We start from the raw sequence: 22,371 nt of genomic DNA, 5'->3' as shown, positions 1-22,371 counted from the left end.
GTAACATTACTGGGAAGATCTTCTATTGTAGTCATAATTTCATTTTTTATTATATGTAGTTAGCCTGTCTTAGGTAACATGTGTTGCCTGCATTCATACATTGCAATATTTTAGATTTATATGTATAGTTAATTAGCATATTATAGTAGCTTAAGTTATATTTTTGTTATTTGGTAATATATGTTATACTTTTATTACACATGCTACTCATTATGTTAGTATTTTATCTTGGCATATGCTCTTGTTAGGGATAAGGTTGTGATAGGTGGAAGAATTCCCCTTTAGGCTTGCACAAAAGATTTGTTAGTAAGACTTAAAGGAACATTAGAAAATATTGATTTAACCTTTTCTTCAATTGGTGCATTGATGGGCAATTCACTTTTTTCTTCTGCATTTGTTGAAAAAGAGTTATTTTCAGGTGGCTGCAATTTTGTATGGACTGTCTCCACAGGATCAAGCTCTACATCACTCCAAGTCTAGGAAAGAAAGGAGAAAAGAAAAGAAAAATTGGATGGTGTTACGATGAAGTATATATATATATTTTCTTCTATAGAAGTATTTAGCATAACAGTCCTTTCTCAGATAGTCCTGATCTTAATTAACAAAAGCATTATCTTCATTTTCTATGGAAGGCTGGTAGGCTGATGAACAGCTAATGCTATCTTAATAGATAGATAGATAGTAGAGGTGTGTGTGAGAGAGAGTGGGGGAGGGAGGGAGAGAGAGAGGGAGGAAGAGGAAGAGGAAGAGGAAGGGAGGGAGGGAGGGAGGGAGGGAGGGAGAGAGAGAGAGAGAGAGAGAGAGAGAGAGAGATTGGTGCAATTAAATACCAATTTGGTTGAAGTTTCTTTGAACAACCCCATTACAAAAATGCTCATTACATGGATTAACCTTGAAACAGGTTAGAGTGAGGACGTGTACCAAAGAGACATGAGTCTGAATGTTTGTGTCCATGCATAATTAATCATGGCATGTTCAAGGTGATCTTGAAGCTTTTCTCTGAGAGACTATCAGCCTCTTCTTCATGAGACAAGCTTAACTTTTTCTGTAGCAGAAATGGCGGAAATGTCACTGCTTTTGTTCTTGGATACGAAAGAGACACGACTAGACATAGAAGACCGGAAGGAAGAAGTTGCAAGACTTGTGGAAACTTCGCTTGCGGATATTCGTATGAGAAATCTCAAACAAGGAATAGCTCTTCGAATGGTTTTCCTAAAATGCAGAAAACAAACAAAGAAATGAGATTCTAAAAGTTTTTCCCCCAATGCCATCACTCTGCTAAACAACTAATTCCCACAACACTGTCAAACTATTTAGTAAGGCTATATTACTATTCTTCTTCTCATCTTTCCTATTACTACTCTCCTTTTCTACTTATGACTATAACTTTGTTGCTTGTATCTTTACAATTTATATTGTTTTATTATTTAGTTTTCTAGTATGATTTATGTTGATGGCTTATTTACTATCCTATGACTATCACTAAATGTTGTATCTTATGATTTATGATGAATGTATTTTTATGATGACTATGATCATGATTTATCACTTATAGCTTTTATGTACACTGAGAGCTTATGCACCAAAGACAAATTCCTTGTGTGTCCAATCACACTTGGCCAATAAAGAATTCTATTCTATTCTAAAATGAAACATGAACATGAATATTTCCTTTCACAACTGGGTGAAAGGAAATATTCATAGATAGTTCATGTTCATTTAATCTTATTTGGTGAGGATTGACCTATATGCATGGCAAGGTCTCAAAACATATTATCATTTCTCTCATGTTTGGCAATTTATTTATTTATTTATTATTAAATTTGTATGCCTGTTAAATTAATAAATTAAATTAGGTAAATGTATGATCCTATTCAAGGATTGTAGCTACAATATAATGGCCATCAAAGATATAAATGTAGTTCACCTGGGACATTTTCTTAACTTAAAAAACTGCTTCCTTTGTTTATAAACAAATAAGAATTTATCATTGGTTTAACTATCTTTAGCCAAGTTGCAGCAAATTTATTTTCTTCCTTCAGCTCCAAGCTAGACAGCTGGCTTGGTAGAAATTTAGTATTTTAATACTACCTTATTCTTCAGGTCATTGTAAAATCTTAACCCTAGTAATTAACAGATAACAGGAAATCAGAGTTGGAAGGGACCTTGTAGGTCATCTAGTCCAACACCCCACCCAAGCGGGAGACCCTACACCATTTCTGACAAACGGCAGTCCTTGAAAGTCTCAAGTGATGGTGCTTCTACAACTTCCGAGGGCAAGCTGTTCCATTGGTTGGTTGTTTTCACTGTCAGAAAGTTTCTCCTTATTTCCAGGTTAAATCTCTCTTTGTTCAGTTTCCATCCATTATTCCTTGTCTGGCCGACAGGTGCTTTAGAAAATAGCTTGACCCCTTCCTCCCTGTGGCAGCCCCTCAAATATTGGAAGACCGCTATCATGTCTCCCCTGGTCCTTCTCTTTACTAGACTAGCCAAGCCCAGTTCCTGCAACCGTTTGTTGTATGTTTTAGCCTCCAGTCCCCTAATCATCCTGGTTGCTCTTCTCTGTACTTTTTCTAGAGTCTCAATATCTTTTTTATAATGTAGTGAGCAAAACTGGATGCAGTACTCTAGGTGTGGTCTTACTAAGGATTTATAAAGTGGTATTAGTACTTCCCTTGATCTTGATTGTATCCCTCTGTTAATACAATTTAGGATTGCATTAGCTTTTTTGGCTGCTGCTGCACACTGCTGGCTCATATTTAGCTGGTTGTCCACTAAGACTCCAGGATCCCTCTCACAGCTACTGCTATTGAGCCTGGTTTCACCCAGTCTATATGTGTACTTTTACTGCCTAAGTGCAGGACTTTACTTTTCTCTACATTGAATTTCATTTTGTTAGATATGGTCCAGTGTTCTAGTCTGTCAAGATCCATCTGGATCTTGAGCCTATCTTCTTGGGTGTTAGCTATTCCTGCCAGCTTAGTATCATCTGCAAATTTGGTAAGTTCCCCTTCTATTCCCTCATCTAAATCGTTAATGAAGACATTGAGAGTACTGGGCCTAAGACTGAACCTTGTGGCACCCCATTGCTTCCTTCCTTCCATGTAGACTTAGACCCATTAAGGACTACTCATTGAGTACGGTTTGCCAGCCAGTTACGAGTCCATCTAGTGGTGGTGCTATCTATTCCACTTTTTTCTAGCTTACTAAGAAGTAGGTTGTGGTCTACTTTGTCGAATGCTTTGCTGAAATCTAAATTAGTCATTGTGTTGAAGAATGAAATAAGATTGGTTTGGCATGATCTGTTCTTACCAAACCCGTGCTGACTGCTAGTTATTACTTTACTTGTTTCTAGATCTGTTTTTTTATTATCTGTTCCAGTATCTTCCCGGGTATTGATGTTAGGCTGATTGGTCTATAGTTTCCTGGGTCTGTTTTTCCCCCCCTTTTTTGAAGATGGGAACCACGTCAGCTCTTTTCCAGTCCTCTGGAAGTTCCCCGGTGCTCCAGGATTTTTGAAAGATATGGTGCAGTGGTTCTGAGATGACCTCTGCCAGCTCCTTTAAAACTCTGGGATGTAATCCATCAGGCCCCGGTGATTTGTTTTCATCAAGATCAGGCAGGTGTTCTCTTACTATTTTTTTGCTTATTTTAACTTTTATTTCTGGTTTGTCTTTTACAGTTATGTTTCTGGTGGGTTGAGCTATAGTTTCTTTTTGCATGAAGACGGATGCAAAGAATGAGTTAAGCAGTTCTGCTTTCTCTCTGTTGCCTGTTACTTCCTTGCCATCTTCTCTCTTTAGTGGACTGACTGTTTCCTTGATTTTTTTCTTGTTATTTATATGTTGGAAGAAACTTTTTTTGTTATCTTTGACTTTTGTGGCAAGTCTTTGTTCCAGTGGTGGGATTCATTTTTTTTTACTACTGGTTCTGTGGGTGTGGCTTGGTGGGCATGGCAGGGAAAGGATACTGTAAAATCTCCAGTCAGAGGTGGTATTTGCCGGTTCTCCGAATGACTCAAAATTTCCACTACCGGTTCTCCAGAACTGATCAGAACCTGCTGAATACCACCTCTGCTTTGTTTGTTCTGAGCCTTTGCTATCCTGACTTCGTCTTTGCACATTCTGGCTATCTGCTGATATTCTGCCTTAGTTGTACGTCGTTCTTTCCATTTTTTGTACTTGTGCTTTTTTTCTTTCAATTTGCCAGAGAGATCTTTGTGCAGCCATGCTGGTTTCTTTTTGGATTTCTTGTTTTTCTTTCTCGGTGGTATTGTGCTGGTCTGGGCTTCTATGATCATACTTTTTAGAGTTTCTCAAGATTCTTGAGTTGTTTTCCCCTTTAGGATTTTCATCCATGGAATCTTTCCCAAGTTCTCTCTGAGTTTATTGAAATCCAATCTTTTAAAATCCAAGACTCTGGTGTCATTATGTTCTGTTGCTTGTGTTTGTGTTATGTTGAATTCTAGTATGACATGGTCACTCTCACCCAAGGTTCCTACAGTTTCAACTCCCTCTATCACTTCTTCTCTGTTTGTAAGAATTAAGTCCAGTATGGCTGTCCCTCTAGTTTCACCCTCTACCCTTTGGACAACAAAGTTGTCAGCTAGGTTGGTTAGGAACTTATTTGATTTCTCACTTGGTGCAGAAATAGTTTTCCAATTGATATCAGGATAATTGAAGTTAATCATATAAATCATATAAAGTTAGTTCTTTGTCTACCACTGATTTAATATCTTGCTTTTTATTTTTGTTACTTATTTCAATAAACTAAAATAGAAAATTGAGCCTTGGATGAGTTATACATTGTGGATAATAGTACTTCAAAGGGATATGTCCTTTTTCATTACAATTAAATTATTCATTGTATAATGAATAATAATAATGTTTAAAGTTTTTGAAGGTAAAAGGGTAGACCAGGATAACAGGATATGCATTCTTGTCTATTCTATGTTAAGCTTTCATGATTTTAATCATAGTTCTGGAGATAAATTTGTTGCAAACATAATGAGCTTGATAGCTGTCTGCAATCCTAACAGATCTGAGGTTGAACTGAATCCTTATGTCCTGCTTAATGAAGTCTGTCTAGATTTTGAAAAATCAAAATCAAAGAAGTCTTGAGAGAGAGAGAGAGAGAGAGAGAGAGAGAGAGAGAGAGAGAGAGAGAGAGAATGATGTGCCTTTCTATAAAATATTACAGCTTTTTCCGTGTTCAAACATAATCAGCATATAGTAATGAACTTGGGACTCAAAAGCTGTCAGCTGATATTAGCAGATGCTTTTAATCTTTCTTTTTAATGTCTGTATAATTCTGCATCATGTGTTCAATTCTTGACACTTAGACAAGCAGAACCAGCCAAAACAACTGAAAGATAAATGTGTACAGATTGTCATGAAATTCTCTGTTAGCTGACAGCAAAGAAAACTTTAGAAAGCAGACAAAAATTCTTTCTGGAACAACATAAGATTAGGCATGGAATAAAAATAGTATATTACTAAGTTCTTCAAAAAAGGCGTGGAAGGTAATTCTATTTTGCTATCCATATTAATCTTGCAGATTAAGGAATTATATAAAGAAGTATTTATTCTGTAAATGTATGTTATTTATGTAATAATATTTACTACCTACTTCAGTCCAGACAGATTCTTAGTAATGAACAACAAGCATACACACAAAAAGAAAAGGCGATAAGAAATGTAATATCCCAAATTGCTATAATTGTCAACTAGGATCAATTTAGCATGTGGAATGCAAGAACATTTGAGACTGAGCTGACTTTTGGGGAATACAAGTTTCAAAAAATGGGGTCCATAAAGTTCTTTTACTGCCCCATACATTATGGACTTCTTGCCATTAATAATGCTTCCACTAGTTATGGCAAACAGTATGTCAATCAATGTTCATCATTGGTTCCAAGACACCTAGAACACATCAGTTTGGAAAATTATGGCATTGTCCTGATAAAGAGGACAAAATTGAGCTGGAATCCCTTTGATTCCATACTCCATTTGGTAGATTTTGACAGCAATATAGAAACTATTATAGCCTTCTTCCATGATGTTTTTCTAACTTTCAGGATTAGTTTACAACTCTGATATTTAGGGGATAGCCCTCTCATTCACGTATTTGCTGGTCTATCCTATTTTAGCTGATAAATTCAGACAAAATCAGCCTTGAGCTACTGTCTTTTGATGAGGAACTTATACATTTTAAACTCATTTTTCTTTTAAATACTGTACAGACAGAAAAGATATTGTTACTAGTTAAATTGCTAAAAATATAGGAATCCAGGCAGAAATGAATTAATTTAAATTAAAATGTCCTACTATCCAACAGTGGATTAATTTCACTTCAAATATATCAGAGTATAAAAGTAGTGTGTTAAGAGTGAATTTACAATACCTGTAACTTGGGTGGATAATAGCATAAATTATAGGATTGTGAATTGCTGAAGCTTTGGCAATAACAGCAGGCACAGACTTAGAATATGGAGTTAAGACCCTGGCATAACTAGAAATAAGAAAAAAAACTTAGATTAATCACTAGACCTTTAACTAAGCACATGGTTGAATATTTGATGATCTGCTGCAGTGCTTTCACATATATCAATGTCTTCAGTGACTTTTTATAAATTTAATTTTGGGAATTTGGAGAGAGAAAATTGGAAGTATGAAATTATGATACATATGAAGGGTAGATGGGAGATACTGATACTGAAAAACTTTCCATGACATGTGTGTCTCTTATATGCTTTTAAATATTTTAAAAATAGAAGGTTCCATACAATAAATATTTTACATGTTTTCACAATACTGTTTTTAAAACAATTCAAAAAATAGAAAGAGATGGCAGGAAGCTCTTGGGGGGAAAAAGTAACAAGATAAACCATGAATTATTCCTTTCAACTGTGATGCATTTCTCGCTAAAGAATATTTCAAGGGGAAAAATACTTTGTCTAACTTGGTATTTATTTAAACTGAAATATTCAGGATTTTTTTGCCCTGGCAGAGCACAATATTTATTACAGTTACTGACAAAGGGAGAATATTATAGTCTAGGGTTGAAATGAGGGGTCCTTGACATTCTCCGAGCTTGGTTGTTTTCTTGTAGACGTTTCATCACCAAACTAGGTAATATCATCTGGGCACTGGTGGCGTTACTTACTTTGCATAATGAAATGTCTGCAAGAAAACAATCATGCTCAGAGAGTCCAAGGACCTTGTTATAGTTAATGCCTCACTCACCAAGTAACTAAGTGAGAGACATATTTGACAATTGTCAAAGAGTTTAGTGCTTTCTCATTTTATCCTCTTTTTCTATTTTTTCTACTCTTGACTGAGATGGTGATTTGACACTTACCCAGCCCATGCAATCAGGGTGACACAAGCATACGGAGACCAGGATACAACATAAACCACAATGGCTACGAAGGCAACTTTTGCTAGTTTCCATTCATTCTTTATGCTCTGTGAGCTTGACTTTTTCCGTTTAGAGGTGGATCCTAATTTCTGAACATTCCTGTAAAAGAATGAGAAAACAGCAGGCCTTTGATTAAGAATTCATTCTGCCATGCTGGGGCCATCAATCACCTGGCATCGCTGCAGGTTATACCAGTCACCCAAGTTTTAACTTTTTTTTCTTCTTAGGTTGCTGGGCGGACTGTATTTAAATACTCAGAAGTGATGCCAGAAAGTCTTGGGAATAAGAAAAATGATGGCAATTATTTACAATACTGGTTATAAACTCATAGGGATTTTAAAGATGTTGGTTGCTCCTTCATGGCTTCATGAAATAGTGTGCTGGCTTGGATGAAACCTAACAATAGTCGGTTATTTAATGTTCCTTTTCTAATTTATATTGAGTGTTATTTAAATAGTACCAGTGATAACGATTGAATATAATCATCTTCTTTTAGCAATCCTATAATCTCTTGAGGGATAGAGACTGAGCAACTGAATGGAGCTAGTGCTTACTGGCCGGATGCCCTTCCTAACATCAATGCGGAGTTTTGTTCAGCAGATATATTCTCATTGTGCCCAGAAAGAGAAATATCCGCCTTTACCTAGGATCGAACTCACAGCCTCCTCATTGTGAGGTGAGCGCTCCACCTCTAGGCTAATGCACCACTCCATAACAATTGAATACAATGCTTATATATATTTAATCTATTCAAAAGAAAACTAAACTGCAAAATTAAAACAAAAACAAAGAAAAACAGGAAATGGAAATAAGTAAAATATTGAAAGAAAACCAAGCATGTCATGATTCAATACAATAAGCATTTCTGAACTTATCTAAGGTACCAAAACTAATAAAAGTCATATTTACACGAACCATACATTCAGCATTCAAATTAAGGTGAGACAAGCTAAGAATCACAGTCTGATCTTCATCTCTAAGCTTTCAGCTAACAGTTTTTGTATGACCAACATTTAGAGTCTGGATTGTTTTTCCGGTCTAGAATTATTTATTTTATTTATTTGGTTTGTCAGTCGCTCACAAGATAATAGGTATAAGTATAAACATGAGTAAGAATACAGGAAATAAGTATGAATAAATGGGGACAATAGGACAGGGATGGTAGGCACGATGGTGCACTTATGCACGCCCCTTATTAGGATCAAATTAAATTTGATCTCCTAAGTTCCTATGGCAGAGACTTTCTTATTCACTTAGTTGTGGCTCCTGTGTGATAGGATATAATATAACATTGTCTTTACTGATAATGCAGGAATATTTATTTGGTAAGAATATGAATCTCTTTCCAGTTCTTAATGCACCATTACAGCTTATAATCAACGGAAATGTACTTGAATTCCTAATAGTTAATTTTTTCAGTCATACACTTACCTGCCTGTACTTCTTATGGTGAGGAACATGAATAAATAGCAATGGAAGATTATCATAAGAGGAATGAAGAACACACACCAACATAGCAACATGGTGTAACTTCTGTTTGATGGAGAATAGCTTACATAGTCCCATGTACAGGATATCATCAAACCTTCTGGGATATAGGAACCTAAATATTAATTAAATGTTTATTATATAGTGCATAAAATAAGTAACAACAGATGTAAGAATTTGTTATTTAAGAAGGAAACAGCAACACCGTTCAATAGATGCAGTTGTCTTCATCTTATCTTTAAATCTTAGTCCCAAAATATAAAATTATTTATTGTACTATGAAGTTTCACATTCTAGAAGGCCTTTGACAGTATTTGTATTGGCTAAAATACCCATCAATATCAGTGAGCATGGCTCTGAATGTTGGTAGTCCAAAGTACCTGTAGGAACAGGTTTGGGAATGTCTTTACTGCAAACTGACCATTTGAATCAGAACGTATACATTAAATAACTTATTCAAATGATTAGTTTGCAGTAAAGACATTTCCAAACCTGTTCCTACAGATGCTTTGCACTATTCAGAGAAATTCATCTCATAGATGAGATTCAAGACCTAGAACCATTTTTCTAAATGAAATTTCTGTTGATTTTTCCATTGGAATAAGAACTTATTAATAACTTAATAAGAACTTACTCAAATGGAAAATCAACAGAGGTTTCTTTAAAAAAAAAAAAAAGGAATCTCAACAAGGGGATGCTAGTCTTGACAGAACAAATTAAGCTGTGTCTAAAAGTTCCTTCAGACGTTAGTCCTAAAAGCAGAATCACTAGAAATTGAAAAATATTTGCAGAAAACTACACAGAGATTAAACTACAGGATTTATTTTACTTCATTTTGGATTCTTCTATGTTCAAAATGGTTTAAATCTTTTAAAAATATAGGAGACGTGTGTATATTTGCCATGTAGAAGTTTTATATAGAATGCAATGGCTAAATTATGGAATAATTTTATTTAATTTATAATGCTTCTATGCTCATAAATATTTAAATGTTTTTAAAAAATACAAACAGGAGCATTTTTGATCATAAGTCAGTTGACGATTGAACTGATCCTTCAGCTGTGCAATTCCACTCCCAGTGGCTTTATACCTTTGCTTTCATACATGTATGGAAAATATTTTGCCTATTTTAAACTGCCTTTGAGGAAGGGTTTTTTAAAATGAGATTTTATTTGTGGACTTTATTTTAACATTGATTTATACTTTAATTTATGAGTTCCCAGGACAGGACTTCTACTTAAATTCCGGATATAAAGAGTAAGATCCTGTAATTTGCAGTTAGATTCTACATACAGAGAAGGTAGTCTTTTAATGAAAATCCTTCATGATTTTGTTCTGTTGGCAGTGCAACCAGAAGAGGTGTGATCATGGAGAAGTGTTTCAAAGTCTTACATGGAACATTAACTAATTCCCCACTATCCTTAGAATTGGGGTCATTCTGGGATATCTTGACTGTCATACTCCCTTGCCGTTACATATTTAAGCTTAAGAGAGATAAAACCTGTAACATCTGGACAGGGTTACTGCCATACAGTTTTAATGCTGATTGTTAACATAACACTGTATCCACAGACGTTCTGCTAAGTACACCAGAGCTACGAGTAGCTCAAAAGATGCCAAGAAGATTCACTGGTGCATTCTTAAACCAGATTATATATATGGAATTACATTGCAAAGCCAATGTGTGATGCTTTCCTATTGCTTCAGGTTATAATGGAGAGAGAAGTACATCTTCCTAAGCTGATGTTTATAAAAAACAGAGATATTGCAGTAAATCCTTTAATTTAACCCAGAACCAGATGTTTTTATGCTGAAAAAAAAAAGATTTAAAAGGCTCTTGAAAATTCAGCATCTTCTAATTAGAGTTTTGCTTAGAATTAGTCGTGAGTCACTAAATCCATTGATAACAATTCTTCCCTAGTCAGTTTTCAATAATATGACTAGATATTAATTAGTGATTAAAATATATGGTTCTGGATTCTTGCAAAATACGTTCTCTCCACCAATGGGGGAGGATAGGAAAATGCAATATTAATTGGTGAAACATACAACAGAGACAATAACTCTCTAACCTAACTTATTCAAACCTAGATGAATGAACAACACAGCTACTAAAAATGATATATTTGGATCTTTCAGTCACCCAATTGTATTTGTTTAATTTTATTACCACACTAAAACTCTTTGAGCTACATTTAGTACATCTATTAAGAGAAATATATTAAAAGTCTTTGGGGTTGACATGATCTCTCAGACTTAATTAAATCATATTTTTTTATTGCTGTGTATGATATTATTCCAATCTAAATAAAGAAATCCTCAGTTCTACTTAAATTTTTGGAAATCAAATCAACTAATATGAAAGGAGGTTCAGTTTGATCTAATGGTTAAGGCACCAGGCTAGAATCTGGCAGACTGTGAGTTCTAGTCTTGCTTTAGATATCAACAATCAGCTGGGTGACTTTGGGCCAATCACTCACTGTTAGCCCAACTCATCATACAGGATTGTTGTTGTGGGGAAAACAGGAAGAGGAAGGAGTACATTTGCCTCCCTGAGTTTCTTATAAAGTAATAAAAGACAGAGTAAAAAAAATCTAATTATTCAGTCAAGCTTATCAAGAAAGCAACCTGTAGCCCTATGTTTCTAGCAGAAAAAAATGTGTGCATTTTTTGAATGTATTTTTGTAGAAACCACCCTTTAGCAGAGGTGTCAAACTCAAGGCCTGGGGGCGAGATGCGGGCTATAGGGTGCTTAGATCTGGCCCACGGGGCCACCCTGGAAAGAGTGAAGGATTGGCCCATGGTGCCTCTGCCAGCGAAAACAGACCTTGTGAGGGTCGTGCGCAGCCCTCCTGAGTTCTGTTTTTGCTGGCAGAGGGTTGCAAGATGCCGTCGCAGCTGAAAATGGGGTTTGGGAGCCCATTTTGTCTGCCAGAGTGCTCAGGCCACCACAGGCACCTCCTCTGACATGAGTGATATGCTGGCCATGCCCCCCTAGCCACGCACCCCCCGAGGTCAAACACAACCCTGATGTGGCCCTCAATGAAATCAAGTTTGACACCCCTGTCCTATACATACCAATATATATGCCAGATACCTATATATACATATACACACTCATCAAATATATAATAAACCAAACAATAAAAACCCTGCCAAAATAGCTTGCAAGTAAAATACGGATCAATCTTATCGGTATGATTTATACCACACAAATATACAAATACAGCCAATATTCTGATGGGGAGAGTGGGAGCTGTTGTACAGCCCAATTGGAGGGCAGTATTAGAAGACATATAGTGAGTATATGCACACACACATATACATATAATGTAGATACAAGAGTAAAACAAAGAAAGGAAACAAATGAAAGGAAACTGATAACATACTCCACCCGAATAATGGACATACGCTCCAACCCAGTGAGTACAGCCAGACAAACATGATGATTATATAAGAGCGTTTCTTTGTACTTCTTTTTAAGGACTGGAGAGGTTTTGTGATCACACAGTAGCGATCCACCGAAATAGCTAGCAAGGTCATCATTGAGGTTATTCCGAAGAGAGCTCCACAAAAAGCATAGAAGTTACAACCTGGGGCAAACAAAGAGCAAAACAAAAACACAAGATGTTTAGTTTGCAATGGGAAAGGAGCAGGGTGGGAAAAAAATCAAGAAAAAGTCATCCGTAAATATTTCTCATAGTTCAGAGGATAAGGAGTTGTTTACGTATACTATTTTTTAGAACTATATATACACCAGGTGACTTTTTTTTCACATTTTTAAAGTTTATATTTCCTGATTTCTATTTCTTCCATAAAGTCACATATATCGCTTATTTGTTTTGTGGTTTGTCTGATTTTGATTGAACAGATTTGCATGAATCTACCCACTAAGATCTATTAAAGATGGTGACTGGCAAATACATGAGGCTTTTGGTCTCCTTTTTATGATCCTTGGACGCCACAACTGCTGAAAAATGGCCACACTGCATATTGCGATTTTAAATCTGAAAATGTATGAATTGTAAGCGTAAAACAGGCATAACATAATTAAAAAAGAAAAACTTCCAAATGCAAATTTTTGTTCATGTATATATAATTGCTCTGCCCATTTTGCAACCTTCTTAAGTCCAAATACTTTAAGTGTATCCATGAACTAAATTCATTTGTACTTTATTCAGTAAGCAAACCATAATTTTGAATATTATCACAATATTGGAAAAAGTGACGTGATCATTTTTCACACTGCATTGCAGCAACCCCATGGTCAGGTGATCAAAATTCAGACACATGGCAACTGACTCATATTTATGACGGTTGCAGTGTCCCAAGGTCATGGGATCACATTTTATAACTTTTCGACAAGCAAAGTCAATGGGGAAATCAGATTCACTTAACAACTATGTTACTAACTTAACAGCTGCAGAGACACACTTAACAACCATGGCAAGAAAGGTTGTAAAATGGGGCAAAACTTATTTAACAAATGTCTCACTTAGCAACATACATTTTGGGCTTGATTGTGGTTATAAATCAAGGACTATCTGCACAAAAATTATAGCAAATTGGTTTGTTAAGAGTGCCTGCATTGAAAGAATTCTGATTGGAAGTACAGAAATGATCATGGATAAAATTTAGTAATTTTGGGTTTTGCTGTTGAGAAAGTATGAGAAATATATGATTTTTTTTTATTACACAAGTGCCGATTTAGAAAACTGTATTATATAATACATAGGCCTGAATTATGGATGACCCTGGAAAAACGACTTGTATCAGGAGGTCACAATGAAGGAGTGATGTCAGGACTGGAAACAACTCAAAGGACAAAGGAACACACCAGAGTTCAGAAAGATTGTACAGCCTGGGCATAGCTCAACTGAAACATATACATTCCTGCTCCCAAAAAGCCAAGAGGTTGAGAATATGACACTCTTAGAATTGGTAATTCGGTGATCTTCCCATCCCACTGATCAAGACTAAAATTTGAACTATGTTATGGTCTCGATTTGGGGATAGTAATCTGTTTGATTTCATACTCTGTAAATTAAATCATTAATGTTTAATTCAGCAAATACTGTATATGCCAGTGGTGGCGAACCTTTTCTGCACCGAGTGCCAAAACGGGAGCATGTGAATGGGAAACTAGAAGAGCAGCTCCCCAGCGCACACACGGGGGAGTGCTGGAAACTGGAAGCTCAGATTTCTGGCATGCACATGCACACTGGCCACCTGGTCTTCCAAACACGCATGCATGTGTGAAGACTAGCTGGCTGGTGCGCACATGTGTGCCAGGGAGCTGCTTTGCCGATTTTCAGAACCCTTGCGCGCATGAAGAACAGCTGGCTGGCACATGCCTGGAAAAGCAAAGGGTGACGATTGGCGTGCCTGGAGAGATGGCTCTGCATGCCACTTCTGGCACGCATGCCCTATGTTTGCCATCATGGATATATGCCATATATATGATCATGATATATAAACATAGCCTATTATTTTAAGATAAGGCAGCTCTTAAGATATAAAGTATGGGAAATCTGTAGCTCAAGGTGCTGGTTTTCACCTATAAAGTTCTATATGGATTATAGTTTGTATATCTATTACCAAACAGATTCTGTTTACTCTGTTCAGACTATCAGAGGAGGCCTGTTGTGGGTCTCCCATTTATGAAAATGTACAACAGAAGGGACACAAAAATGTACAATGTCTGTGGGGGCTCCCCTCTAACCTGTTGAAGTGTATCTTTTTCAGAAGTTCTGAAAACATTTAATTCTTAGGAATCATTGATGCCAAGTAGATTAATATGATTGAACTTCATGGTTCAAGTTTTATTTTTTTACTATATTCTATTGCTAATCCATAGTGTATCTACATACCTTGCTTTATGACTGAAGAATATTCTATTCAATTCTATACACAAAGAAATAAAAGTTCTACTCTATTTTGCATAAGTGAGGCTCCACTTTAAGTACTATTCTGGGGATCTTTTTTTTTAAAGAGATCAGAGAAATAGAACTGATGAAAAGGAGCGAAAGAAGGATGATCAAAAAGTACTGGAGATTAAGTATTGAGAGTAAGTTCTGAAAAAACTGGCATATCATCTTTGATGAACAGCAACAAGAGGAGATATGGCAGCAATTCTAAAATACTTACAGGCAATTTCCATAGAAACTCACAACCTTCCTTGAAAAACCATTACAAAAAAGCAGATTTTAATGACATCAGGAAATAGATCCAAATGATGAAAGCTGTTCACCTATGAAACCACCTATAATAGGAAGAACTGGATTCTCTTTTGTTGGATGTATTTAAGCCGTTGATGAATGGATGTATGTCAGAGATGCTTTAGTAATGGATTCCTGCACAGGACAGGAGGGTTGAATTAATAATCCCTTCCAACTATGATTCCAAATACTGTTCTCTATTGGGTAAAGAATAATGATGTTAATTTAAAAGCAGGAAGACTCCACTGAATGTTAGAAAAAGTTTTTTTTTTAACTATAAGAGCAATTTGGTAATAAAAATAATTATCTTAGGGAACAATGAATTCCTTTCAATTCAAGTAAAAGTTCTTTGTTCAACCATTGGATTGCTTTAATTCGCATTTCTGTACTGAACAAATTGATGGATTTTTATTGTCATAATGGACCATTTTAACTATAATTCTAGGACTGCTTTTAGGATTAAGATATGGAATTAGGTGTTATATTAATATAACGAACAAATATATGAATCTCATATATTAGCCTGTTATATCTCATTTCATCTTTTTATATACAGCTTCTTCGTAATAATGGGAAATGAACTTCTGGTTATTGTTATCCATCATTCGTCATGTTAACAGATAATTGTGCAATCATTACATACTACAAATTCCTTTCCTTTGGGAGAGGTAGGAAAAAAGGAATTAATTTGTTGATCAAAGGTCAGGGATGGTTAAAAAAAATTACACCCTTGTTGATAAAGGATCCTTAATAATTCCACTTGCACATAACACTTCAAGGACAAACTTGATGCAGCTGGAAAATGTAAAACTATTGGGAAAGCACCTGCGTCTCCAAGTACCCACTCCTTATGCATACTGTTGAAAAAGCAGACTGGAGCTTGAGTTGCAGACATCAGAAAGTCACTTGCAGCTAAATTCATGATGAAATAATTTGCAGGTGTCCTCAGCCTCTTGTTGCTTCACCATTATCATTATCACCATCAATTATATAAAAGAGAAAAAAGTGCTTTGTTAGTTTCTGTTACAGTTACAAACTACCATTCATCCAATACAGCACAGAATAAAACTGCACAGAGGCCTTTCAAAATGAAAGCTGAAAGGGAGAAAACAATAACGGACCAGTTTGTTTGCAAATAATGGCACAGTAGGGTTCAGATATTTGGGTTTAAATTTGTTTTCTAGTAACTTGTGTAGTTGTGAAGTCTTTCTGGATTATGTCCTTTCCATAAGCTAGGTATGTAAATATACAGCACTGGAGCAGCTGAGAATAATTTTTAAGTAATCAGATAATGTTTAAAATAAAAATTAGAAAATTGTTTGTAGCGTATCTTTTCCTGACTAAGGAATGTTGTAAATCCTGAATAAAACAGTTCTGATGTTGATAAAATACACTACTCTTCTGTACCTAGAAAACTGGAAAAAATATTTGGTAAAAGCAAAACATTTAAATAATGGCAGAAATAAATTTAAAATCTACTATCTTATCTAATCATCATAATCATAATCATCCTCCTTTGTTGTTCGTATGTACACTGAGAGCTTATGCACTAGAGACAAATTCCTTGTGTGTACAAATCACACTTGGCCAATAAAGAATTCCTATTCTGTTCTATTCTATTCTATTCTATTCTATTCTATTCTATTCTAGTCTAGTCTAGTCTATTCTAGTCTAGTCTAGTCTAGTCTAGTCAACTCTATTTTGTCAGAGGCTTACTAGGCAAAACTTATTAGTATGGCAAAAAAGATATTTTGATTGCAGTTATTGCTGGCTACATTCATGAGAAGTTATTAGAGAATCAGGGCGCTAGGTAACTGCAGAATTCATGCATTAAATTAGAAGTCAGAAATTGCATGTTCCTTGGCTACAACAAATTCTGAAATCTCTCAACATTATTTTATTTCTTCTTCTTTAAATATTTAAGTCCATTCCAACTTTATTGTCATTCTTTTTAAAATTCAAACCAGAAATCAAATCCAGTTTGAGTTCTGTGTTGCTTTCCTGCAGAGTGAATGAAAGAAGAGGACAAAACATTTCTCAGATGGGCTGACATAATTACATTTTTCATAATTCACTTACATAATACATATGTTAAATCAGTATAATTACAAAACGTCCTCATTTCCAAATTAGTAAAAAAAAATAAAAATCAAGGATAGCATTTAGTCTCAAGGCAGAGTTTCCCCCATCTTAATGGCATCAATTTATTTCATTCTGGGTTTGTGTATGCATGTGTGTCCATAAATAGATATACACACACAGTCCTACACACACATCAACACTTCTTCCATGTTCATGCAGCTTAACACGTGCAAAATATAAGCAAACCAAGTACTATGGATATATTTGTGAGCCAAGTTATAGGCATGCAAACTCACTCAACTACTAATTTAGCTTGCCTTTTCTGATTTCATCTCTGTATGGAATAGATGAAATCATGTATTAGTAATTGTTTGAAATCTACAGATTTCAAATATTTCATTCAGTTTGTTAATAAAGCATGCATAAGTTATTAAGATGTCTGTTAAAAATAGACAAATTTAGAACATGTGTAATATTAGGAACTGTTTATACAAAATGAGTATATTGTGCAAATTTGCAAACAAAACTAAATGAGCTTGGAGATGGACAGTATAGAATTACATGTATTGCTTGCAGCAACATTTTTTTAAAATGTGAAGTCCAATTTGCAAAAAGAAGAAACTGAGAAAAAAAAATGAAATTGATATTCACCATCTATCATGAGGAATAAAATGAGGAATTCCAGTGCTCTTAATCAAAATGTTTCAGGCCCGAATATGAGATGGCCATACAGGGATCCTCAATTTATGACCTCAATTGAGACCAGAAATTTCATTGCTTAGCAAGGAGTTGACAGTCACTCCCAATTTTATTACCTTTGTTGCCATGGTTATTAAGCAAATCACCGCTTTTAAGTGAATTATGTGGTCACTAAACAAATCTGGCTTCCCCATTGACTTTGTTAGTCGGAATCGTGCTGGAAAAGTCACAAATGGCAATCACAGAAAACACTGCAGTATGTGGTAAATACAGGTAGTCCTGGACTTATGACCATAACTGAGCCCAGAATTTAGGCTGCTAAGTGAAAAATTTGTTAAGTGGGTTTTGCCCCATTTTATGACTTTTCTTGCCACATTTGTTAAGTGAATCACTCATCTTTTAATGACTCCTTAATCCCTTGTGGGATGGAGTCTGGACAACTGAATGGAGCTGAGTGTTTACTGGCCGGATGCTCTTCCTGTCACTAATGTGGAGTTATATTCAGCAGATATATTCTCATCGGGCCCAGAGGAAGAAATATCTGCCTCTACCTAAGATCAAACTCACAGCTTCCTGATTGTGAGGCGAGAGCTACACCTCTAGGCCACTGCACAACTCTCTGTTAAGTGAATCACTGCAGTTGTTAAATTAGTAACCTGGGTGTTAAGTGAATTTGGCTTCCCCATTGACTTTGCTGGTGGAAGGTTGCGAAACAGGATCACATGACCATCATAAATATGAACCAGCTGTCAAGCATCCGGATGTAAATCATGTGATCCTGGGGATGTTGCAAAGGTTGTAAGTGTGAAAAACGGTCATACGTCACTTTTTTCAGTGCTGTTGTAACTTCAAACAGTCACTAAACGAACTGTTTTTAAGTTGAGGACTACCTGTACACCCTGCTTGCAAAGGGTCCAAATTTGATCACAACCTGTGGGGATGCTGCAACCATCATAAATGTGAGTACCAGCCATAAGTCGCTTTATTTCAATCCCCTTCTAACTTCAAATGATCTCTAAATAAAGGGTTGTAATGTTAAGAGCAACAGTCAGATCTGCCCGACTTAATCTCACCTAGTTCGCTCTTATAAGGAAGCAGTATAAAAAAACAAAGATGAACTATTAGCTGAACAGACCACTAATTGTGAATTTTCCCCTCTTCCTTCATTCCTATCTCCAGCTTGAGAAAACAATACCTGTAAAATGCATAGAGGACAAGGAGATTTCCCATAATTCCAACACAACCAATGGCCAGAACACAAGAGCCTACAGTGTATAGGACATGGTCAGGAACATCCACTTTAGTCGGGTGACCACTTGCCGTAGTGTGGTTCTGGAAGTAAAATAGCAAAAGAACAAAGTATTATTAAATTAAAATTATTACTGGTTTGTAGAGATTCTCAGTCACCCAGGTCATGGTTGTACCAAAGGTGCTATTTCAGAAGGAAAATGGACTTTCTTGTTTTTTTCTTTTGAAAGCATTTTGCTTCTCATCCAAGAAGCTTCTTCAGCTCTTCCATTCCCCACTATCCTGTCAGAGCTGAAGAAGCTTCTTGGAGGAGAAGTAAAAAGTCTTCAAAGAAAAAACAAGAAAGTCCAGTTGCCTCCTGAAAAAAAGCACCTTTGGGACATTATTACTGGTTCAGACATTTAATGTTGTATACACACATACATAGATACATATATACACACAAACACACACACATTAATAGAAGAGTATATGCATTCCAATAGAAGACTCTGAGCCAACCAATGCTCTATTTCCATGATCAAATCTTGGAATATTTAATTAGCCAGACCTACTAGCAACCTTGGGTACAGTATATTTCACTATACACAGAAGTGAGATTTTGAATTATTTTTCTTAACAAGCACAGATATTGTATCAGTAGCAAGGAGCATCCCAAGTCCAATAGCAATAGCACTTAGACTTATATACCGCTTTACAGTGCTTTACAGCCCTAAGCAGTTTACAGAGTCAGCCTATTACCCCCATCAATCTGGGTCCTCATTTTACCCACCTTGGAAGGATGGAAGGCTGAGTCAACCTTGAGCCTGATGAGATTTGAACTGTCAAATTGCAGGCAGCCGGCAGGCAGCAGAAATACTCTGCAGTACTGCATTCTAACCACTGTGCCACCAAGGCTCATCAATTATCCCACCAATCAATTATGGAACCTTCCAACTAGATGCTACAGCAACAAGGACTGAAAAGGAGTAAAATGTTCTCTGGAAATATCATCATATTTATATGGTTGTTTTTTTTTCCCTAGCAAAATTCAACTGCTCAGCGATAAGACAGAAATGATTTTTTTAAACATTTTCTTTGCCTCATTGTGGTGGACAAGTCAGGCCATATGTGTCGTTTCTGTGAGACACCCTCATATTATTCAACACTGAATATCACAGCTGATCGATTAGTTGCAAATCTGTTGCTTGAGCCTGTTGACAGTTGGTCTGTGTTCATCTCAGCAACCACCTTGCAGGAGGGCAGCTTCCAATGGCATCAGCAAGGTGGAGTAGGCTCACTGCCTCAGATACTGATTACGAATTTCAAGGTTGTGTTTCTGTAATTCTTTGGCCCATGAAAAGCAATATGAGGTTGGTTATACATTATAGGGGGAATGAGGAAGAGCTCCATAATTAATGCAGAAAATTAATTGATAGAAAATGACTGTTTACGTGCTTCGTGGGGCTTAAAACCACTTTTTTTAACCAAGATGTTGAACTCTATTTTTAAGGGGGAAAGGATCTCAAGGAGAAAAACTGCTAATAGAAAATTTTGAAGGACAAGAAGCTGGGAAGAAAATGGTACTGCACCACAGAAATTCTCTCACTGTCTCATCTTCTGTTCCTTCTGGGACCCATCATGGAACTACAGAATTTATTACTTTTTCTTTTTAGCACTTCCCGCAAAGTGTAAAAATTGGCAGAACTAAGTCTTTTGCAACAACTGGTTCTTCCTCACACTGGTAAAAACTAAGTAACACTAGCATTATGAGCCACAATAGTCAAGTAATAATTGAGACTTGCCAGAGGACAGATATTTAGGGATTATTATTGTTTAGTTAAATAATTAATAAAAACATTTCTATATTGCTTCATTTCTTGTAGCAAATTCCAATGCTGTTTATCAAGTATAAATTTATTGTGAAATAAAAATAATAAATATAAGATTAGTGGGTGGTGAAGTGATTTTGGAAAGCTAAGCAGGTTCAAATCGAACAATACAGTAGGGAATATCAAGGCTGTAGATTAGCATCCAGGAAGGCAATGTCAAGCCACTTCCATATTTTTGCCAAGAAAATAACACAGCCGTGTCCATATGGTCACAAAGATATGGGAGTGATTGGACAGAATTTTTACCTCTTTAAACAAAACTGAAGTATGGTGTAGTCAGTGCACAGGTAAAGCCATTCCCTAAGGATCCCCTATAAAGGCATTCATAGTCTACAGCAAATGAACTCTATCAAAATTCAAAGATTCCTACTGAAATTGTTCCAGTGATAAATTATGTTTGTATTTTAGCCAAGAACACAAACAAAATGGTCCATTAAACAAATCAAATCAGAGTTCCCATACATGCTGTACAAATTATACTTTGGATGCATTTTATGTGTCACTAGAGAAGAATATAATGCTATGAAAGGTGATAGGAAAGAGAAAAAGGGGACATATAGAAGAGGTGGAAGGGCTCAATTACAGTAATGGAAGGTAAAGATCTGAGCATCATGGGGACATATCCTCCTGGACAAAAGAAAGAAAGAAAGAAAGAATGAAAGAAGTGAAGGAAGGAAGGAAAGGAGGAAGGAAGAAAGGAAGGAAGGAAGGAAGAACAGGAAGAAAGAAAGAAATCTATCTATCTGTCTGTCTATCTACCATAAACCAGTAATCAATCAATCAATCAAAAGTGATGGTATTTTTACTCCCTGTAAAGATTGGTAATTGTGCTACACTGCTATTTTATAATGATATTTTGTTGTAGAACAGTGGGGTGAACAGTTATCACTATATTATGAAGAAGAGAAGTTTGGAATATAATGATACTTAAAACGCAATGCTTGAATATATTACTAAGAATGTACACAGGGAAAAATACTCTTTCCCCGCTTGAAATAATATCAAAGTACTTCTAGAGAGTCAAAATCCAGAAAAGGGATATAAAGTCACCCAAGAAAAGGGTCTTACTACCTTAATATGTCTCAAAATAGAGAGAAAAATAAAATCCATGAAAGAAACCCAAACTGTTTGTTGTAACAGTTTGCTTAATATATGTTAGTAAACACATCCTCAATCGACCATCTGTTACTGTTCAGTCCAAATGTCATTTGCCCATTAAAGAGTTTAATAATACATTCAATGTCTTATATAAGCTACAAATCCCATTCATTTTCTTCCTCATGGAAAAATTAAAAAGCTATTGAATGGCATACTAAACTTGAATGTGGATTAGTATTTCAAAACTG

At 35.8% G+C, this 22,371-nt stretch overlaps 1 protein-coding gene across 2 annotated transcripts in view; it reads right to left on the bottom strand.

Annotated features, from left to right (window-relative positions):
* LOC113415294 (melanopsin) overlaps positions 1-22,371 on the bottom strand; it is a 33,927-nt gene that overhangs the window by 1,597 nt on the left and 9,959 nt on the right. The window contains exons 2-9 of one of the 2 annotated variants that reach the window (XM_087962872.1): positions 19,102-19,238; positions 15,984-16,084; positions 12,297-12,500; positions 8,851-9,022; positions 7,360-7,518; positions 6,403-6,510; positions 1,041-1,212; positions 345-476 (exon numbers count right to left, since the gene is read on the bottom strand). In XM_087962872.1, coding sequence (XP_087818998.1) covers positions 345-476; positions 1,041-1,212; positions 6,403-6,510; positions 7,360-7,518; positions 8,851-9,022; positions 12,297-12,500; positions 15,984-16,084; positions 19,102-19,238 — 1,185 coding nt within the window. Of the gene's footprint in view, positions 1-344; positions 477-1,040; positions 1,213-6,402; positions 6,511-7,359; positions 7,519-8,850; positions 9,023-12,296; positions 12,501-15,950; positions 16,085-19,101; positions 19,239-22,371 lie in introns of both variants that reach the window. The other variant, XM_026672626.2, reaches the window with a different exon arrangement.

This window comes from Notechis scutatus, chromosome 4, assembly GCF_049901735.1.
Source record: "Notechis scutatus isolate UNSWTSFEM ecotype Mainland chromosome 4, rNotScu1.2, whole genome shotgun sequence".
NCBI classification, from domain to species: Eukaryota; Metazoa; Chordata; class Lepidosauria; order Squamata; family Elapidae; genus Notechis; species Notechis scutatus.
The sequence above is the reverse complement of the archived record's forward strand: the minus strand, read 5'-3'. Positions and strand labels throughout refer to the sequence as shown.